At 37.0% G+C, this 21,306-nt stretch overlaps 1 protein-coding gene across 1 annotated transcript in view; it reads left to right on the forward strand.

Annotated features, from left to right (window-relative positions):
• ush2a (Usher syndrome 2A (autosomal recessive, mild)) overlaps nt 1-21,306 on the forward strand; it is a 328,961-nt gene that overhangs the window by 2,122 nt on the left and 305,533 nt on the right. Inside the window, exons 2-3 of the mRNA XM_065288316.2 lie at nt 1,072-1,237; nt 20,207-20,342. Of these exons, the coding sequence (XP_065144388.2) occupies nt 1,072-1,237; nt 20,207-20,342 (302 nt within the window). The remainder of the gene's footprint in view (nt 1-1,071; nt 1,238-20,206; nt 20,343-21,306) is intronic.

The following is a 21,306-nucleotide window of genomic DNA, read 5'->3' on the forward strand; positions in this document are numbered from 1 at the left end:
TTTCTGGGAGTTTTTAGTACAAACCGATACATCTTTAAATAATAATTATTAGGGGTGTCACGATTCTCCAAATCCTCAATTCAATTACATTTTCGATTCTCGATTTTTACTTTTTTTTTAAAGCACAAAAAATGCTATGCCATTTTTAGACTACACTTTTATGAAATACAATATCTGACCTTGAACCCGGAAGTGCCCTGCCATCTTTGACTTGCTGTACTCTACATTTGTTTTTTTCCCTCCTTGGCAAGCCGACCGGACATGACATGGGGGCGTGGCAGCATCGACGATTCCATTTTTTTATTCAAAGTTTGAGGTTGTGACTTAAAGGGGACTTAAAAATCTGACTTTTTCCATGTTTAAGTGCTATGATTGGGTCCCCAGTGCTTCTATCAACCTAGAAAGTGTGAACAAGATCAACCTAGTAACTTAGTTTTGGTAAACCATTCTCTATAAGCACATGAAAAAATAGGTCGTTGAAATTTGGCTCTCCTTATGATGTCATAAGGAGCTCTTATTATAATAATACCGCCCATTAATCTGCACTATCCAACCACAGCACTGCCATTTAGTGCAGAGAAAAGCACAATTGAGTTTTAATTGCAACAAACCACCATCATTGTGATCAGTGTTTGAATTTCATCAGCTCATTTGCATGTTAAAGGACACACCCAAAACGGCACATTTTTGCACACACCTACAAAGTGGCAATTTTAACATGCTATAATAAATCATTTATATGGTATTTTGAGCTAAAACTTCACAAATGTGCTCTGAGGACAGTAAAGATTGATTTGACATCTTAAAAAAGTCTTATGCTATGGCCCCTTTAATTTCGATCGATTTCGATTTAAAATCAGATTTAAAATGCAGTTTTGCGAAATACACCTTTTCCGAATTGCTTAAAAAACAACTTAAAAACACTTTGAAGATATATGGGAGTTTTTGCTAAATTTACGTGTTTCCATTGGCGGTATTTTCAATTTGCAATGTCAATTTGTGCAATTTAAAGGGTAATGGAAATGCAGCTACTGTCGACCTAACATTAATGTTTAATTTCCTTATGTACAGGACTCTAATTGAAAAGAGCACTGAGGACCGACTGGTTTTCATGGTGACCATCTCGCAGGAGGATGTTCAGTTCCACTACGGCATTCAAAGCGGACAACCTCGCTCCTTAACCATGAAGACCGCAGGTCACATTAGCATAGGCCAGTGGGCACACGTGGCTTTACAGGTGGGTGGGCTTTTTCTTTTATCTTTTGTGGTCATTTTTATGTGTCACGTTGGCCTTTTAGGACAAATGGGAAATAGCAAAGAGGCAAATTCAATGTTCAGTGGGAGCATTGTAAGTTGAACTTGTTTTTGATTAATAAGGTTGGATCAACATTGTATAGCTGTGTATAGTTATTATTGGTTGATTTTGTGTGATGTAAAGACTTGTGCATCTTAACTAGCTGAGTACACAGTCAATGGTCGAAATATGTATTCTTTAAAGGGACACTCTACTTTTTTAAAAATATGCTCATTTTCCAGCTCCCCTAGAGTTAAACATTTGATTTTTACAGTTTTGGAATCCATTCAGCCGATCTCTGGCGGTACCACTTTTAGCATAGCTTAGCATAATCCTTTGAATCTGATTAGACCATTAGCATTGTGCTAAAAAATAACCAAAGAGTTTCGAAATTTTTCCTATTTAAAACTTGACTCTTCTGTAGTTACATCGTGTACTAAGACCGACGGAAAATTAAAAGTTGCGATTTTCTAGGCAGATATGGCTAGGAACTATACTCTCATTCTGGCGTAATAATCAAGGACTTTGCTGCTGTAACATGGCTGCAGCAGGCGTAGTGATATTACGCAGCAGCCAAAAATAGTCCCCTTAGTAACTTTTCAATTTTCAGTCGGTCTTAGTACACGATGTAACAACAGAAGAGTCAAGTTTTAAATAGAAAAAATATCGAAACTCTTTGGTTATTTTTTAGCGTGATGCTAATGGTCTAATCAGATTCAATGGATTATGCTAAGCTATGCTAAAAGTGGTACTGCCAAACCCCGAGATCGTCTGAATGTATTCCAAAAAAGGTAAAAATCAAATGTTTAACTCTAGGGGAGTTGTAAAATGAACAAATTTTCAAAAAAATGCAGTGTCTCTTTAAAAATAAAAATTTGTTTCATATTAGGTTCCAATATGTACCTTTGAGAGACCAGTATGTACCACTGAGGTATTAATATGAACTCCTTATGTCAAAAGCTGTAATCTTTTTAAAGGTACCCCCCAGTGACATTGGGGTACATACTGTATTTAATTTTTTTCTGACAGTGTAGGGTTCCTATAGGGAAGCTGAACTGAAATTGCATGATATTTGTCACAACAAGATCATGGGTTCAAATCCAAAGAATACATATACTGATGCATTGCTGCTTTAAACAAGTGTCTGCCAGATGCATAAACATAAATAAATGTTGTATAATAAAGTATATGATGCTGAAGTGCTAATGGTGATGAATAGTTGGACTCGCTGTAATACAAATCATACAGCGCAGTCATCTTGGTCAGGTGTCATGTAGAATCTGCTTCGGCAACTCTAAATCACCCTCCGTTCATATTTGAGGTAATTAGCTGCTGGAAAATATTGATATTAATATTGTGTCGGGAGAACCCGCAGCAGGTTCACGCTGAACCCATGTCACAACAGATTTCCACTTTGGACAAGATGCATGAATAGAAGGCGTTAATTACAGTGGTAAACATCTGCTTTCCTGCAGCTGCGAGGGCAGGAAGGTGGAAGAGAGCGGGTCGGTCTCACACATGCACCCCTGTGCGGAATACATATCAACACACGCACACCGACCCACAGTCACAATTCTGCTTCTGCCTGCGCTTTCTTTTCAAAGAACGATCTGAATTTGTGTTGTAGAAATGCAGATGTCAATACTAGCACGAGAGACTGTATAATAGCTGGGTCTTGTTTCATTCTTCGCTATTCAGATATTTTGTCAAACAATCAGCTCTGCCTTTGTTATTGTTTAGCTTTGGAAATGGCTGAGAGAAAGCCAAAATTTGCCATCTTGAGAAAACCGAATGATGTGTCTGTGGAGAGTATTACCTTACAGTAGTAGTGATTATTATGACTTTAAATTGCAATCATTTGCAAGCTTTAAGCAAATGCCTCTGTGCCAAATTTTGCGCCCATGGGCGTTCTAGTCTGAAAAAGAGGTGTGTTCAAGCACATTGTTGACGTGTTGCGATTTTGAGTGCAATATTGTTTGTGATATTTAATGAGCGCGTTAGTAATATGCGCCTATAAACAGGACGACAATGCAGGTTAGCTTATCACATACATGGATGCGCAGCAGCACAAAAAACACTTTTAAATATGAAAAAATAAAGGATTAAAATGTAAAAGATTATTATTGAGTCTGTTGGACATTAATGAGGACCGATTATGAGACGTTAGAAGGGGTAAAGAGCTGCTTGACCTGTAGCCTGGTAAGTAAATAAATGCTATGCTTTAAACATATGCATCTATTTTTAAATGTTTTTTTAAATGCTACCCCACAGATTTATTGTATATAATGACTCTGTACCTGTGGATATGATGAGATGAGAACCTTTGTTAAGTAATGCTTTTAAAAAAAATCATGGTGCTGTCCGAGTGCTGACACAGCTCTCCACACGTTTGTAAATTCTTTATCACCGGTTTGTTACAAATAAAGTATTTTTAGAGTACAAACCTTTTCTTGCATATTTGCAAATTATTTTCCGAGATTACAATGATAATACGTGGCAATCAAAGGGGCGGGGCGTACGAGTCATGATGAAAATGAAAATATTTTTATTTAAAACACTCAAATAAAACTTCATTTTGAAGAAACTATGACAGAAAATGAACAAATACTAGATAATTAATTAATTAACTGTTTTAAACAGATTTGTAGAACGTCTGGCGAACGATGATAGATAGCACAAACATTTTAAAAACTGATTATTTCCCACTATTATTACATTATCTTAAAGGAGTGTAACTACTGTAGCATGTAAATAATGCACATAAATAACGTGAGCAAGAGCGCTTAACAATTATATCGTATCAACAGCCATGTGCAACCTAGCTAGCAGGTTGCTCAAACAACAAAAATCACCAGTCTCTGACATGTTTTATTAACTGGCCAGACAGTGACGAACCACGTCTTTCTCTCATTTGGCCGTGTAGCGCGTGTGCCCGCTCGTGGTGTGAAGCGCGTCCGCGCTATTCTCCGAGATGCACTTTTTTTTGGACGAACTTGTTAAGGCGGTAGGGTTTCCCAGCTTAGGCGGGCCGCCTGAACTGCAAATTGCTGCGGGAAACCCTGAATGTATGACTGATAACCATAGCCAACCTTCAATAATATAACCAATAGATATATTCAAGTCAAGTCGTGTTTATTTATATTATTATATATTAATTATTTTTTACATTCATTGCTTCAATAGCAGCTTCACATGTAAGACAACGAAAAATGTGTTTTGTGCATCAAAATGTTGTTAAGCCTGTTTATTTGTTGAATGTGTGTCACTTACTCTATTGAACCATTCTATCATTAAAGGCACCTATTATGAAAAAATCGACTTTTACAAGGTGTTTGGACATAAATGTATGTTGGTAATGTGTGAACACAACCACCCTACAATAAAAAAACACACTCCTTCTTTTTTAATTCCCATTAAACCAAAGTCTCATTAGACATTCAGTTTTGATTTTTTGTTAATGTGACCTCACACTGATAAAGCCCCGCCCACAGCCACTGACTGACAGCCCTACATTACCATAGTTCCCCCTTTATTTGTAGGCTGTCCGCAATATCTTAACTCTTTCCCCGCCATTGACGAGATATCTCGTCAATTAAGAGAAAACGCTTCCCCGCCAATGACGAGATTTTCCGTCTTTCCGCAATACCTTCCGCAACTTTTTAAAACCGGAAGTATTGCCCTATGGCAAGCTGCTGCATGTCCGTGTCTGTTTTAAAGATCGCTCTGAATGGGATCTCTATGAAAAGTCCGTCACAAAAATGGAATTATTTTTGCTTTTTGCTCAAAATATGGTGTTTTTGCAAAAACCTACCCATATTCAAAAGCTGATTGCAAAAGAACCACTAAAGGTAGGATGAAACGGTTTTTTTTGTTTGAAAGCAGAGGGTCTGTTCTTTCATTTGGTATATTGTATGTTTATTTATTTAAAGAAGAACATTTTCTGGAAGGCATTACACTTTGGTGAAAATCATGAAAAACGCTGGCGCTGGCTGGCAACTTTTTTTAAAAACGCTGGCGGTGAAAGAGTTAATAGTGAGAAACTATTGTCTCCGACTGTATTCACAGGAATCAGATTTATTTTAACTAAAAGCGCTCACTTTCTATTTGGTAAGGGAGTGGGGAGCAGTTATTCATTTGCATTAAAAGGTACAGGCACAGCGCATTTTGCTCCCATCCACATAGGGTCATTTTGGACATGCTATAATAAATGATCTGTGGGGTATTTTGAGCTGAAACTTCACAGACACACTTATTATTTGTCGTCTTTAGCTTTCTGTTTAGATGTTACAGTATGGTTAAAATCAAGGAGCCAAATGTTTAAGTGCGCTGACAGGTAGCTGTCTTCATGCTGTCTGTTAAGGAAACCTCAGAAGAAAGTCAGATAAAGAGAGCAGAAGAATAAAGAAGCACTCAAACGGAATACAACATTATAGCGTTGAGAAAGACTTCTGGGAAAAGAGGAGTTGATCTGTAGGTGCTTGTCCGTAGTCATTACTTTAAGCGAGAGTGACAGTGGAGGAAAATCCGTTTTATTCCACATGCGCAGGTGAGGACGAGAAATGACAGTGGGCTTCTGTCGGTTGTTTGTTGCATTGCTTATTGTGGGTGATTTGTCTCTGTGAGGATGTGGGCTGTAGTTAAGATCAAGCAAGCGTTGAGCAAACATCCAACAGCAATATTGTCTCTAGTTGCACGTTGGTTGGAACCCAAGGCGGTGTTGCTGATGAGCGCCGCCAGGTTTCTGAACATAAAAGCGAGTCGGAGAAGAAAGAGGTAAAAATGTAAATGTCAGGGAGGAGCAATGATTAGATGAGTTCACGTAAATCAGAATCATCATATCAATGCAGGTGTCAGGTGGCTGTCATGACAAAACTCGCTCTTATAAATAGTTAAAACTTTCTTGTTTTTTTGCATAAAGGTTAAGGCTCTTTTGATCCAGTTCTGGGGTGTTATCACCTCTACATCTTGTACATTTTGTGAGATCGTTGTCAAAGACATTGTTATGTGTGCTCTCGCTTTCAGTTCTGGTGTTTGGTTACGATTTAAAAAGCAACTGTGATGCCAAATAGAAGCAGCCACATAGAATAGCTTAGCTTACTTGAAAGAGCATTGCATTAGGGTGAAAGGTCATGGGTTCAATCCCAGGGAAAACCCATACTGATAAGTTCACATTAACATGTAATCAAAAATGAAATAAAGCTAATTTATTGTGATGTCCGAGGGGAGGGTTTCAAGCCCGAACCCAGGGTAACCCTCCCCCCTTAACTGGGATACTGTAGATATAGGGGAAAGCGGGGCACAACCTAATGCTTTTTGACTTTGGGTCAATAATAAAAAAAAATATTTAAGTTAGATGAATAATTTTTTTAAACAATCAACATACACATCTCTGCTACAAGGGTCAATGACGTGATGTGAATTATTTTGTGTCCGTATGGTTCAATTAAGTATAAAGTGGTTAAAATTTAAAAATAAATTTGCAGATTACTTGCATACTTTTTCTTTTTTGAGGAACAAGTCTAAAATTTCTGGTTTTATTTCATTTTGAAAGAATATTTGGGGGATAATTGCAAAAATGTCAATGTGGTGTAACCGGTACAGTATGTGTCAATTTGTGTAACTAGTATTTTTTTATGTAAATATACATATATTTATAAAAAATTGTGGAATAATATAATAATTAAGTTTAGTGTGATGTGATTTTTTTACATACATTTTTACATCATTTGTCAAAGATTATTTAGAAAACAGAGCTGTTTTCAGTACAATTCAGGACAAATATTACAAAAACGCATTAATATTTAAATTTAGAAATAACAAATAAAATTATATTTTGAAATGATTTTTTTTATGATTATGCTTACATGGCATCAAGGTGGATAAAATATTTAATATTTCTCATTCTTTAGCGCAATTGGCGGTTACACCATTTGACATTTTCAGCTCCATTCACTCTTAACTTTCATAAAAAAAGTGCAATGTAATTTTTTATTAAATGAAATTAACATAAATACACTATGTGCATTGAAATAAACCTGATGCATGCTTTTAAAACAATTTTTTTTTAAACATGTTTGAATTTCTCATCTTGCCAAACTGTTTTTGTCACCGACCCACAAATGAACACTTAAAGTTTGTTTTTGGGACCAACCATTATTGTACAATTACACCAAAAGTGCAAAACTGACCCCATAGGTGGGGAAAATTGTAACAAACAGAGGGTTTGTTGTAACACCTGCTAGAAAATGTAGTTTAAACATAAATAATTCAAGAAAAATGTTTTTTAATCCCAGCTATTATTTACTAGGAGTTGCTGACATGTTTTAAAATGGTGTCATGTTTTAGTTAACAAGACAGTGATTAAAATAATATAAGGTTGCATTTGGAGACTCAGAAATCGAAAAAAAACCTCCAAAACACTCTTTGTTCAATATCTTAACCAAAACACATCATAACTTTTCAAAAATTTACATGAGATCATCTTCTGACAAGAGAAAAAGCACATATTGCTCTGCCCTGTATAATGTAAAGTAGCTGAATTATAATTAACCCTGCATTAGTTTGTGCCCCCCTTACTCCTACCAGCAGAGAATAGGCGATGGGGTGGAGGTCACGGGACAGATGTGATGGATGGCCATAAATAGAGACCTTTTGCGCTGATTTGTTGGACTGCATGACCTGCAAAACTTTCTTAACTTTGGACGTGCATGATGTTTCTGTTTCTGTTTGAGTCTGATATATATTTATTAATCTTCTTTAATTCAAAATTCCAGAATGTTTCCGTATATATTTTCCAGCTCTTGGAAGGATTTTTTCAAAACAGTGCTTTCATGGCTGTTTATATGTTGCTTTTGCTCTTTGAACTTTGTGAGAATCCCACAAGTTAATGAACATTTTCACGCACAATTAGAGCTTCCACAAGGGTCTGGGCCTAGACCGTGCCGCTTCGATCGTGCGAGCTTGTACTGTGGCAGACCCTTGTTCTCCGGGGACATTTGTTTTGGCCAAGAGCTGCCGAGTCTCAGGCTCTTAACCCGAATGTGCACATGCCTCATCACCCTGCGTGAACTTTCCCCCCACCCAAACATAAGTAGGCCAGCCAGCCCAAGGCCCCCTGAGCCAGAAGCTGAAGTGAGATATAGTTGCCCGCTGCCTCGACTGTCAACTGTCTATGCGAGAAAAAGATCATGCAGTATAATATAGCCCTGTAGGCAGATCGCTCTCACAGTATATGAAGTGCATTCAAAAATAACGTTTTTAACACAAAAAGACTTAAATCTGTCTGCTTTTTGTTTATGCACAGTACATATTGTAACCGTGTTCATGAGTACATAACACAATCTGTGTGGAAGGACGTGTAAAGAAGAATCTTACAGAATCTGTAAAAGAGAGACATAACTACAGTGGGATACCATGAGCATCAATCCCTTTTTTAATGGCTGTGTCTTAGTCCCTCAGTTGTCTTGAATGTCAATGCTGGATCATGCAAAACTCACAGAACCTGGGGATTTTTTTTAAAAAGAGCTGTACACCTGTATAACTTAGTGGTTGAGCATTGTGTTAACAGCGCAAAGGGTCATGGGTTCAAACCCAGGGAACACGCATACTGATAAAAACTGTATATATGTAAATTAGGGATGTTAATTTCAGTTAATTTTCTCTACCGACAACTGCAACTTGTTCACCAAACATTAACAGTAAAAGGGGTGTATGATCTCTGAAAGCCAATGTTGATATTTGAAATCACTTAAAGAAAACACGCCCCTACCCTAATAGAATCTGAACCTTTTTTTGATAGACCCACCCTACACATACGCAACCCAGACGACGATGCCGTTTAGTAGACATGCCCCTTACTGCTGATTGGCTACAAGTGTGTTTTGAATAAAAGTGTCTGCAAAATGCGTACATTTAAATAAAGACTAGTAGGGCTGTCACGATTATGAAATTTGGCTGACGGTTAATTTTCGAATAAATTGTGACGATTATGACAATTAATTGCCTGTTTTATTGCTTTGACATTTAATTCTCATGAATTTTTTGTTTATTTATGAAATAATTTTCACTCATTGTTGTGATTATTTTTTTGCTAGGTTTACCTGGCAATAAATATTATTACACATAACACACATTTAAAAGTAATTCTGATACTGTCTCGTGTATACAGGCACTGCAGCTCCCCCTTGTGTTTTTTAGAGAGATGTGCAATCATTGCGGTGATCTGAAATCATCGCAATGAGGTCAAACAATCGCGACGAGACAATTATTTAATAATTGTGACAGCCCTAAAGACTAAATAATTAAAAAAATATATAACTGTAATAATTTTGCATCTTTAAAGTAGCCACAAAGTTTGTGCAATTGTACCCTTGGCCTTTTTTAGGCAGCTTCCTGAGGTCTCACCTTGAGAGGCTTTCAAACAATATTTTAAGAGTTCCCATTTATTCTGGGTGCTACCTTTTTTCATTATTTGGTTCAAGTATTCATTTCAAAAACACTTATTTTAAAAGAAGTATTTTCTCATAACAATTAATATGTTGGCACAATTATATTTTGTCTACAAATAATTGTAAACTTTTAAGCATGGACCTTTAAGTTAAAATATTTTTTTAATCATGAGAAACATTTAATTAAATTCCTCTAAATGTTTGACTGAAAGTGTATAGTGTGTGCATTTTTAGTTAAGTATATCAGGGTTTCCCGCAGCACTTTGCAGTTCGGGCGGCCCGCCTAAGCTTGAAAACCCTACCACCTTAACTAGGTTGTCCAACAAATAATAATTTCGCAGCACAAAAGGCCATCAAGTCATCTCGGAGAATAGCACGGAGAATAGCACGAATAGCACGCGTGCCACACGGCCTAAATGGTCTACAACATCTGATTCAGTTTGTGTTTATTAACCCTTTAGTGTCACTTCATCAAGCAGCTATTTTCGTTTGAGGTATCTGTTAAAAACATTTAATTCATTAATAATCTAGTATGTGTTCATTTTCTGTCATAGTTTATTCAAAAATAAGTTTTATTTGAGTGTTTTTAATAAAACTATTTTCATCATGACGCGTACCTTTGATTGTCACGCCCCCCGGCACCACCCACCGCCCAATCCTACCACCTTAACTAACAAATTTTCTGCGGGAAACCCTGTATATTATTAAAAAAAATGTGACCCTGTCTGTAAAATCCAAACCCAAGTCTCACAATGTAATTATTGAGATTAGGAGCGTCAAAGTTTGATTTCAATCATTGATGTCAATCTTTGACATGATCTTACTCAGTCAGTATTAAAGATATCAATGTTACAGCTGGGTTTTTACAGACTGGGTCACGTATATCTAAATCTTTGTGTAATTGCTAAGTACTAAAAAAACTAAATGCAAATAAATTCCTCTTTTATAAAATAATATTGTATAAGTAAAAATATACATTTGTAATTATAAATTTAAGCATCACGTATGCATTGCAGATGTTTATGTTTGTGTAACTCCAGATAAAGATGTGCTGTGAATAAAGTTTGCAGGAGTAAATCTCTAGCAGAGGAGACATCAGTAGTGCTATCAGGCTGCCCTCTGGCTCTGGCAGGGGAGCTGGCAGCGGGTCAGCTGACCTTTCAGAGCTCCTCATGCCACCCAGAGTGATGGAGACTGATTGGCAGTGCGAGTGAAGGTGAAGCAAGGTGGATGGAGGCAAGGAAAGTTTCCACCTTTCCCCAGCTCACTGTCCACGGGCACCCGAGGCCATCAGCACCAAATAAATCACCCCAAAGTGTTGACAGGAAATTAGAGTCTTTGTAGCTTTAAGCTCCTACAGTTGACTTTTACAGGACATGGGCGGCAGTACTCGTGAATATACCGGTTCAAAAATATTAAGCATTGTTTAATCTGGTCCTTTCAGCACATCAGTGTCGGATAGAATTAAACTTCCACGCACAGAGATGGGCTTTCCTTAGCGGGTTTTCTCAGGAGTCTTTATTCAGATTGAAGTCAAAGAAGATCAGCGCAGGATGGATATAAATCAAAAGGGGCAACGCTGAGTGGCGGGGCTCCTTGCAAAACCGGTAAGGGCTGTAAGTCAATATAAAGAATTTCACCGCATATTTCGTCTCTCCAACTAGAGCGTCGGTAACGATGACAGACGGGCATACAGCCGCGGGGCGAGCGCCATCCCGGAAATCGCCCGTGATGATCAGACAGATCAAATACATTGCGTGGCCGTGACAGAGTCTTGTAATCTGTCATAGCTCGGGGGTCGCCGCTCTTTGCAGATGTGGCGAAGCTGATTACATCTCCTCTGTTTAGCTGCCTCTGCCCTTCTGCCTAGTTAGCATGTGTTTATTGCTGGTGAAAAGCGCAAGAGAGATGGGTGAGCGAAAAAATGAAGTGCACAGGAGATGGATGAGCAGCGCGTGGCACGATGCCCCCATATCCACAATCTGTAAAGTGTACAGCAAAGTCATATGAACACACCAGCACTCAGCAAACTACATAAATAAGGCCGGACAGCAATAAGTCAGGCGCTAACACGCGGAGGTATGTTAAACATTTCCGGCATTTCTAAATAAACGGCAATTCATCAAACGGAAAACGCTGTACATGCACTACATTGGCTCAATTATATATTTCATCTTTGGTGGTAATAAATTATGAGACGCACCGTGAATTGTGGGGTTGGTTATTTCACTTTGATGGTTGTTCGGGACTGGTAATCTTGCAAGTGCATGATGTATGTGCTCGCTCACTTGGTCTGATTTTCAATTCCATAAAGGTTATATCAACATTTTTAACTGCTTAAACATGGTTTTCAAGGGTCCTTAAGGATCCTTTTATAATGCTGCATGTTTTAATTTAGACTTTTTTTGGATAGTTGCCTGTGTGTTGATATACTTTGCTTACACCTTCTGAATGGATGTTAGCATGTTGCTATGGAGTTGCTAATGATAGTGTGTTTTGTGGGGGTGCTTATTCTGGTCCTTTACTATGGCTTGAGTGCCTCCTTCCAAATTTCCAAGTAAAATAATTTTTTTTGCCCTTCGTATGTTAGTGGATCTTACAACCTTCATTTTTATTAGGCTTCTTTCAAAGGGACATGCTTGTTTAATATTCTTTATCACAAATGGAACAATTAGGAACATTTGTACTTTTCTTGTAAATGTCATCATGTTTGTAAGTAGCAGTCTGTGTAAAGAAATAATGGTAATTTAAAAAGAAACAGATTTCAGTATCTGTAATTGCTGTAATTGCTTAAGTCCATTAATGACACTAAAAACAAACAGCTTTCAGTGAAAACAATTATGCCATAAGCTTATAAATACTGGTTTATGAATATGCTCTTAAAAATGAAGGTGCTTAAAAGGTTCTTTGATGCAAAGCCATAGGGGAACCATTTTTGGTTCCTCTAAGAACCATTCTGTAAAAGGGCCCTATTTTAATGATCTAATAAGCGCATGGTGTAAAGCGCACAGTCTTAAAGGTGTGTCAGAATCCACTTTTGCTAATTTAACAACGGTAAAAATGGTTTGTGCGCCTAGTGCACAGTCTAAAAGAGTTGTTTCTATTCTCGTAATTAGTAACGGGTGTGTTTTCGGCGTAATGTGCAATAAACCAATGAGAGTCTCATCTCTCATCCCCTTTAAAAGCCAGTTGTGCTCACGCCATGCCGATTCCCTATTTAGATGGTGGAATTTGTAAACTGACAAACTAAGCGGAGCTATCGTTTCCAATGTAAATCTCTTTTCTTTGACTACAACAAACACACGGATTGTAGGCAACATATTACTTCCTGGGCATGTTGATGTAGACAAGACCGACATTATCATAATTCCTCCCGCTTTGACTCACAGCCTGTAAATTAACTCCTGTTAGCATTGCATTGTGAGCGAATCTTTCAAACATAGTAAGTAGCGGCACATTTCCGGCTGACGTCAGAGGTACTCAGGCCAATCACAGCGTACGTATTAGCTGGCCATTCAGGGACACAGCACTTTTCTGATCGATGAGTTTTGTACAAAATCAATGCGTTTGAGGAAGGCAGAATATCTGGAGCTACAAAAATAATGTGTTTTTTAGCAATGAAATAGGTGCACTTTAACACAAAAAAATTTTTTATGTGACCCAACAACCCAGCATTTTTGGTTGAAACAACCCAACATAGTTTAAATTACAACTCAACTGGCTGAATTTGTCCCATTTTGACCCAACATTGGTTTTAAAATAACCCAGCTGAAGACCCAAATATATCCTAATGATTGGCAAAACATTCATGCATTTAAGGGTTAATCAGTTTGGCTGACCAATGATGATTGTAGTTTTTGTCAAACCTTAAGAAAAACTCCACCGTTTTTTAATATTTTACTATGTTCTTACCTCAACTTAGATGAATTAATACATACCTATCTTTTTTCAATGCGTGCACTTTTAATCTTTGTACAGCGCGTCATGAATGTGTTAGCATTTAGCCTAGCCCCATTCATTCCTTAGGATCCAAACAGGGATGAATTTAGAAGCCACCAAACACTTCCATGTTTTCCCTATTTAAAGACTGTTACATGAGTAGTTACACAAGTAAATATGGTGGCACAAAATAAAACTTTTGTTTGGAGCCATATGAATGAATGGGGCTAGGCTAAATGCTAACACATTCAAGAAGCGCTGTACAAAGATTAAAAGTGCATGCATTGAAAAAAGATAGGTATGTATTATTAATCTAAGTTATGGTAAGAACATAGTAAAATGTTTAAAAACTGTGGTGTTTTCCTTTAATTTATCATTCATACTTTGTTTCGTTCGTTGAGGTTAGTAGCACATAAAACCGAAAATACATATTGAAGTGATGAGAGTATATGCTAATAAACATTAAAGACCAAGAAAAGAAGACAGGAGGCCACTTATTTACTGCAAGGTTTCTACTTGGCCTTTAAAGGGCTCCTGGCATCATAAATGAGCTTTTCGTTTCTATGAAGATATAAAGGACATTCTTTACTGACACATAACCATAACTGTGTATAATGCGTCGTATTGAAAACCTAGTTAGTAAAAATAAATTCTGTTCTCTTCAGACCCAGCGACCGGAAAAAAATCCTTGTATATGCTTTCGGCGTAGAGTATATCCACTCGAGAGTTATTACCTTTATTAAAAGCACTGACACATTGCCTTATATATTTCTGACTTCTCCAGCGCCACAGAGACAATTTTCTTTTCTTAAATAAACTGTCATGCTAGTCTTAATATATTGTTGCCATCCTCACGGCAGGAGAAAGAAGGCTGATATAAAACATGTATATGTGAGATTGGTAATTGTATCTTTAGTGTACTTGAGTAGAACAAATGTTTCTCTCTCATGGCTGCGCTAATGTGATAAAGGGGAAATTGGCTTTTCATCAGTTTTCCTCTCACTGTAATGGTGGTCGTTGAAGAGAGTACCCACCGCCTCTGACGCGTCCCTCGCGAAACTGCAACTTCCTGTCTGAAGCGGTTATATTTCACATCACCGAACTGGCCCTCAGTGCATTATGAAATGTGATAATATAACAAATTACAAATAGGAAAACCTTTTTGCTTCATTTAAATGATAAGAATCGCACTGAGCTCTAGCTATAAGCCATAAATAAAACATCTCATGTGCTTGAGGTTATGTATGTGAGATTGTGTATGAGGGAGATGGAGAGACGCTGTGTGTGTGTTTGTGAAGGTATCAGCGGTAAAAGAGGAGGATAGCTTGTGCTGATACCCTCATCCCGACTGGAATATTTCTACAGGACCTGACAGCTTCACCAGTGCTGAAATCGAAAGGGCTTTATCATGGAATGGTTTGTCACTCATTGCTCCTGAATGCAGCTCGGCTTCAGGTTAAGCTCGTATCTGCGCCCGCTTTACGGTGCAAGCCGGAAGATCACAACATTGTTTTAGGTGTGAATTATGAAAACTGTTCTATGAAAAGCCCTCCGGTTTGTTTTTCAAAAGAAAAACGCATTCTGTTGTTTTCTTGTTTTCTTGAGGCCAAAATTGCACCTGAAAAGGGTTTCAAGTATTTCATATATCTTATGTCATATTCTATTTATAAATGTGTGTGTGCACATTTTATTTTGTCTCTTCAAGGTTTGCACCCTGACCCTTATAGTACAAAATTATGATACTGCTTTGACTTGATAATGTGAATACCCTCTTGGTTTGTTTGCATGCAGAGTCTTACGCCGATTATGCTTATTAAACTGATAACACGTGGGGTCATGTAAACGCGTAAAATGGTTTTCTTTAATCGGGGAAAGCCAATAAACGGCGTAAGCAAAAACTGATCGGCACAGGGTGTTTTTTGCTCATTACGCAGATTTCGCGTGGCATGTTAACACCTACACCTCTTTCTCACGGTTTTGTCCATGTGCGCATGTCTCCACGTATGAAAGATAAACGTCACACGCGGAAGTAAGTGCAAAGTAATGCATAAAAGTCTCCGCTCGACTTAAGCAGTTGGCAGAGAAACTGTTAAAATAGAAGCTTATGTTACATTTACAGGTTCTGCAGACACGAGAAGAGATACAACAATATAGCTTAAGACAGATATGCCATCGACTTTTTGATCGACTATTATGTACTATAGGTGGTGACGTCACTGCCTGCGAGAAAACTGATAAGTCCCATGTAAACGCAGTTGACTGCATAGCCGGTTTTATTGATTTGCATGTAAACGCGTGAAAACAGTTTTTTGAACCAATTATTATTGCATCTTCGTTATTATGTAATTTTAAATGCTACTGCTCACTTGGGTCTATTTTTATTACCCCCAAAATAACAAATTACTTCATTATCAGTTAGCAAAATAATTGTTAGGGCCAGTCCTTGATTAGTTTAAACATTTAAAAATAATGTGATTTCAGTTTCTTATTCATTTATTTTATCATTGAGGGTTTATTAAAAAGTGTAAAAATATCGTCTCGTTCTCGTGAACCCAATCTCGTGTCTCGTCTCGTGGATTAAGTGTCTCGTCACACCCCTAAAGGAGCCACAAAATTTACAAAAGACCACAAAACCATAAACCGTCATAAACCATCACGTGAATATTTGTAGCAATAGCCAACAATGTGTGTCAAAATTATTGATTTTTTTCATGCCAAAAATCATAAGGATATTAAGTAAAGATTATGTTTCATGCAATATTTCATAAATTTCCTACTGTAAATATATCAAAAAATTATTTATCATTAGTAATAAGTCTAATGTGTTGCTAAGGACTTCATTTTTACAACTTTACAAACTTTACAACTTTCCAAAATTTTAAAGGTGATTTTCTCAGTATTAGATTTTTTTGTACCCTCAGATTTTCAAATAGTTGTATTTCAACCAAATATTGTCCTTACAAACCATACATCAATGGAAAGCTTATTTATTCATCTTTCAGCAAGATGAAACAGCATGAGAAAGGCCGATACCGATTGTTTATTAATTAACCGCATAAAGGCAATGAGTTGCATGTCTGTAGCGTAATCCAGCATTTTTTACAATAAATTATCAAAATAATTAAATACTTCCCAAAACAAAATAAGTTGTGTAAATTATAGTTTGTCAGACGTGCGATGAGGGAAAAAATAATAAATCACGTAGTAAATCACGCAAGATTACTCATTCACGTGATCCATGCGGTCTAGAGTATTTCGGGAAAATGTCTGCGGTCTGGGCTTTCTTCAAAATCTCAGATAAAGACCAAAAAAATCGGCATTTGCTATGAGTGTTCTGCAGAAATATCAAGAGGAGGTAGTATTGTATACAAGTGTTTAATATCGGTATCGGCCAGAAGTTGTCTGTTTAAATCGGTATCGGTATCGGCCCAAAAAATCCTATCGGTGCATCCCTAATATATATATATATATATATAGTACATCAAATTTTTTATAATGTCAGCTGTAGTAATTTAGTTACATTTTAGGATCATTGTTTTTAGGCTGTTGTGTTTAACACCAAAACATGCTACAATAACATCATAATACTTTTCCATCTGTTAATAGTTTGTTACACTAACAAAAATAAGGATTTAGTCTTCTACACTGTAAAAAATCCAATTAATGAAATGTTGGACGGGCAAAAATATATAAGTTAAACCAATTTTTTTGTTTGAGCTAGTTGAGAAGACATATTATTTTAAGTCTAGATAAATCTGTGTTTAAAACATTAAATGAATGGTTATTTTCAAATCCAGTCAACCTTCAGAATGGCTAATGTTGACTGAACTAATTAAGACAAATCAGGTAAATATGTGGACTTATGACAGCTTTGTTTCCTGACAACAAAATGCTCCTAATATTACTGTTATTTGGTCACAAAATGTATTTGTAAGAGTTGTTCAGGCGTGAATGTATGTGCTTAAAGTTTAAATATGCGGTCGGTTAATAAAGATAGCGTCTATTTAAAAATGTGCTCGGAGACTTTCGGACGGAGCTCCATATGAGCTCAATATGAGCTCCAGAAAATCATCGGCGCTTAAGTGCTCACACCCCGCCCAGCGCAGCCTCGCCTCGGCAAGCGCATCAGAAATCGACTGCTGGCTCTGATATCTCTGTGGCGTTTAAACGTGATTTAATTCATTTTAATTTCTCATACTTAACAATGAAAGGGTTATGTTTTAAATCATATTTTAGGATTGCACTTAATTGATATCGCTGTTGAGTGATGTTTCATATCTTTTACATTCGTTATAACCGGACTGCATGCGAATTTGAACTTCAGAGCTGAAGGAGCGGGTGGAGAAATAGTCCCAATATCATAACAATCTTAAATAAAACTTCTAAATATACCCGTGTGTGTACCCGTGTGCGCGCGCGTACGCGCGACCCGCTCGTGCGCGCGTGTGTATGTATGTACAGTATGTGCGTGAGTTTTTAATTTAAAATGTCTTAACTCGGAAGGATCTGGACTGGAACACAGGTCATTTCATCTGAGATCAATCCGCACCTAACAGCAGGCAGCATCACTTACTGATTCACATGACACAAGTCAACAGCCGTTTCCTCAAGTTCACGTCAGGTAAGTGTTTGTAAATAAATGTTAATTTTAGACTATATTAATTGGCAAAGACGCAAATACTCGACGTTTTTGTAAAGATAGAAGTTATATAAATGTGTGTTATGTTATGTGTCCGAGTTAAAGTGGAGCTATTTTAGTTAAGATTACCGGACAGGGTTTATTACTCCATCTTAATTATAATTGGGACATTTTTACAAACAAACCTTATAAAATACAACACTGGCGTGCATTTTGAGACAAAAGAATAGCACTCATATGTTGAGAGATGCCAGTATTTTAGTCAGTGATAAGTCCTGTTCGAGAAAACCGCCCAATAGTGTTTAATTCAATTACGTGTGATGTCTGAGGGAAATTTGGCAATTTTTGGGTATAAAGTCTTTCACCGTCAAGCTTTATTATATTAAACATGTTTTTATGTATGTATTTATATTCCTCTGTTTATCAAACCAGAGCAGTGATGATGTGGAGAGAGGGAGAGAGGGATACATGGCGAAAGAAGTTCTCCTAAATGGCCCTGGAGATGTTCTGACTGATTTTGGAGTGCTTTTGGACTGTTTTATGCCTTCTATTTAGAGAAGACTTAATTCTGTATGTTCAGTCTGTATGATAAGTGAATAAAGCTTTTGTTTTTATGTGACTGAAGTTAATTATTTGTTAACAACACCAGCATAAATTATTTGATACGTAATTTTAAAAAGTTTATTAAGTATTCCCAAATAATAAATATTAATTGAAGTAACACATAAAACATTGAGTAAATACTTAAAATTTAATTGACAGAGTATTTGCTGTAAGATTCAACTGATTAAAACATTTTAGTTGAATGAACTATAAAGCTAGTTGAGCAAACATACTTTTTTATATTTGAGTCAAAATTGGGCCAACTAAAAAACATCAATCCAGGTAACACTTTGGAGTCAGAAATTGAGTGAACGTAAAATTTCTGTGGAACTAGTTACTAAAAAATAATTCATTGAGCCAACAATTTATTTTTTACAGTGTACGAGATGTTTCTGTGGCTCCTTGTACGTATGTAAAGTTACAATATTACAACTGCAAATATTGTTAGATAGTTGTTCTACTGCTGGTTGGATCATTGCTAAATAACCATTGTTGCATAAATAATGGCATGAATTTGTTGTACATTTTGTTAAATCCCTACACAGATTAAATCTTCCTTTTCAATTTGAAAGCTGAGAGGAGCTTTTAAGATGTCAGCACCTGCTGATTAGTACGTTACTAAGAGCTCTACAGAAACGCTCGGTTATTAATCTGAACTGAAACCGCCTCCACACCGGTCTGATCACCCGCCAACTATCCAGACAAATCATACCAGTGTCTCCCTACAAAAACACACATACACATAAAGTAAATAACCTATGGAAAAGGACAAGATATCAAAAAAACGTGTAGTGACAAGTACTGGGTGCGCTTTCACCAAACCAATAAAAAAAGGGAACTATAACCACACACAGCTGTCTAAAAGGAACAGTAACTAAAATAGAAAATATAGAGGAAATCCTATAGCAACAATAAAAGCATTGCGGGCCTTTCGAGAGTCCGCAGGGATGAAGCACTTCAGGGTTCATTTACATCACTGTGACGTTTCTTCTGATCTCAAGCTGCGAGTCATTGGTCGGTTAGAGATTCAAGAATAGCCTCTCTACAGTCTTCAATCAACGGGAATGACAGAGAGCAACTTAAGGATCCTTCAGGACACCATGTGCATTTCTGTCTGCATTTAAATAGGGTCTGGAAAAAACATGCACACATGAATGTGCATACTTGCATATTTAACATTCTGAGACATATCAAGACACTATTGGCCTTAAAATGAATAAAAATATAATTAAAAAAACCGAACAAGCTGCCTCTCCAACTCATTTTGTTGAATATTTCTCACAGATACATGACACAAGTGTGAGCTTGTTCCTGAATGGCCAGGAAGAGGACGCCACAGCGCTGGACACACAAACGCTGGCAGGCCCGGTTCATGACATCACCTCCGAGAGTATTTTGTGGATAGGTTCGAGTTCTAATGGTAATGATATCTGTACTCTGCGACATGCTTTTTATTATCATTTTCTTATTTTGTTGGTCATCCTTTAAAGGCTCTAGCTGTCCTCATCTAACTTTGCCGTATTTTCTGTTTCCTCTCACTTGAATTGAGGGAGGAAAAGGACGCACTAATTTGCAGAGGTGTTACATTTTTCCATTATAGAAATATTCAGCCAGCAACTAATCATAGGTGGAGTTTATATAGGTCAGGGGTGACCATATGGCAACAAATAATCTCCTCATAAATGAGATGAGATGGGATTTCGGTAATACCCCCAGGGAAGAAAATGCACACACAGTTACACACACACACATTTTGAATACACATTCACAATTTTCTCATTTCAAGGAATACTGCAACCAACTATTGTCATCACTTATACACAAACCTATCAGTTACGTGTACTTTTAATATGCTTTTGCTGCTAAATAGTAATTTGGGGGAATTTAATGTGTGTATGGAAAAGAGCGACCAGTGCTTTGTTTAGAATTTCTCCTTTTGCGAAAAAAAAATACAGGTTTAGAAATAACATAACATGTGGCTAATTTATTTTTTACGTTCAAATTCATTTTTGTACAATCTGCTTCGCCCAAGTGACGTTGGGTTTTGGGGTGGGCTTAGGGGTGGGATATCATTCATTGTTTTCTAATAGTTATACGTTAAGCCACCTCATAAAATGCTCATGTGGACATCACATCCTTCAGCGCATTAAAATTTTTTTAACAACCTAAATTAGTATTTTGTAATTTTTTAATCATATTGATTTGTTGTATTTGGGGGCGGTTTCCCAGACAGGGATTAGCTTAAGCCAGGACTAGGCCTTAGTTTAATTAGGAAATATAATTAGTTTTAACTAACATTCCTTACTAAAAATATTACTTGTTTGCATTTTGAGGCAAAACAAAAAGCACTGATGTATTTTAAGATATGTCAGTGCAAGTTGTTT

The sequence above is a fragment of the Paramisgurnus dabryanus genome, chromosome 17, assembly GCF_030506205.2.
Source record: "Paramisgurnus dabryanus chromosome 17, PD_genome_1.1, whole genome shotgun sequence".
NCBI lineage: Eukaryota > Metazoa > Chordata > Actinopteri > Cypriniformes > Cobitidae > Paramisgurnus > Paramisgurnus dabryanus.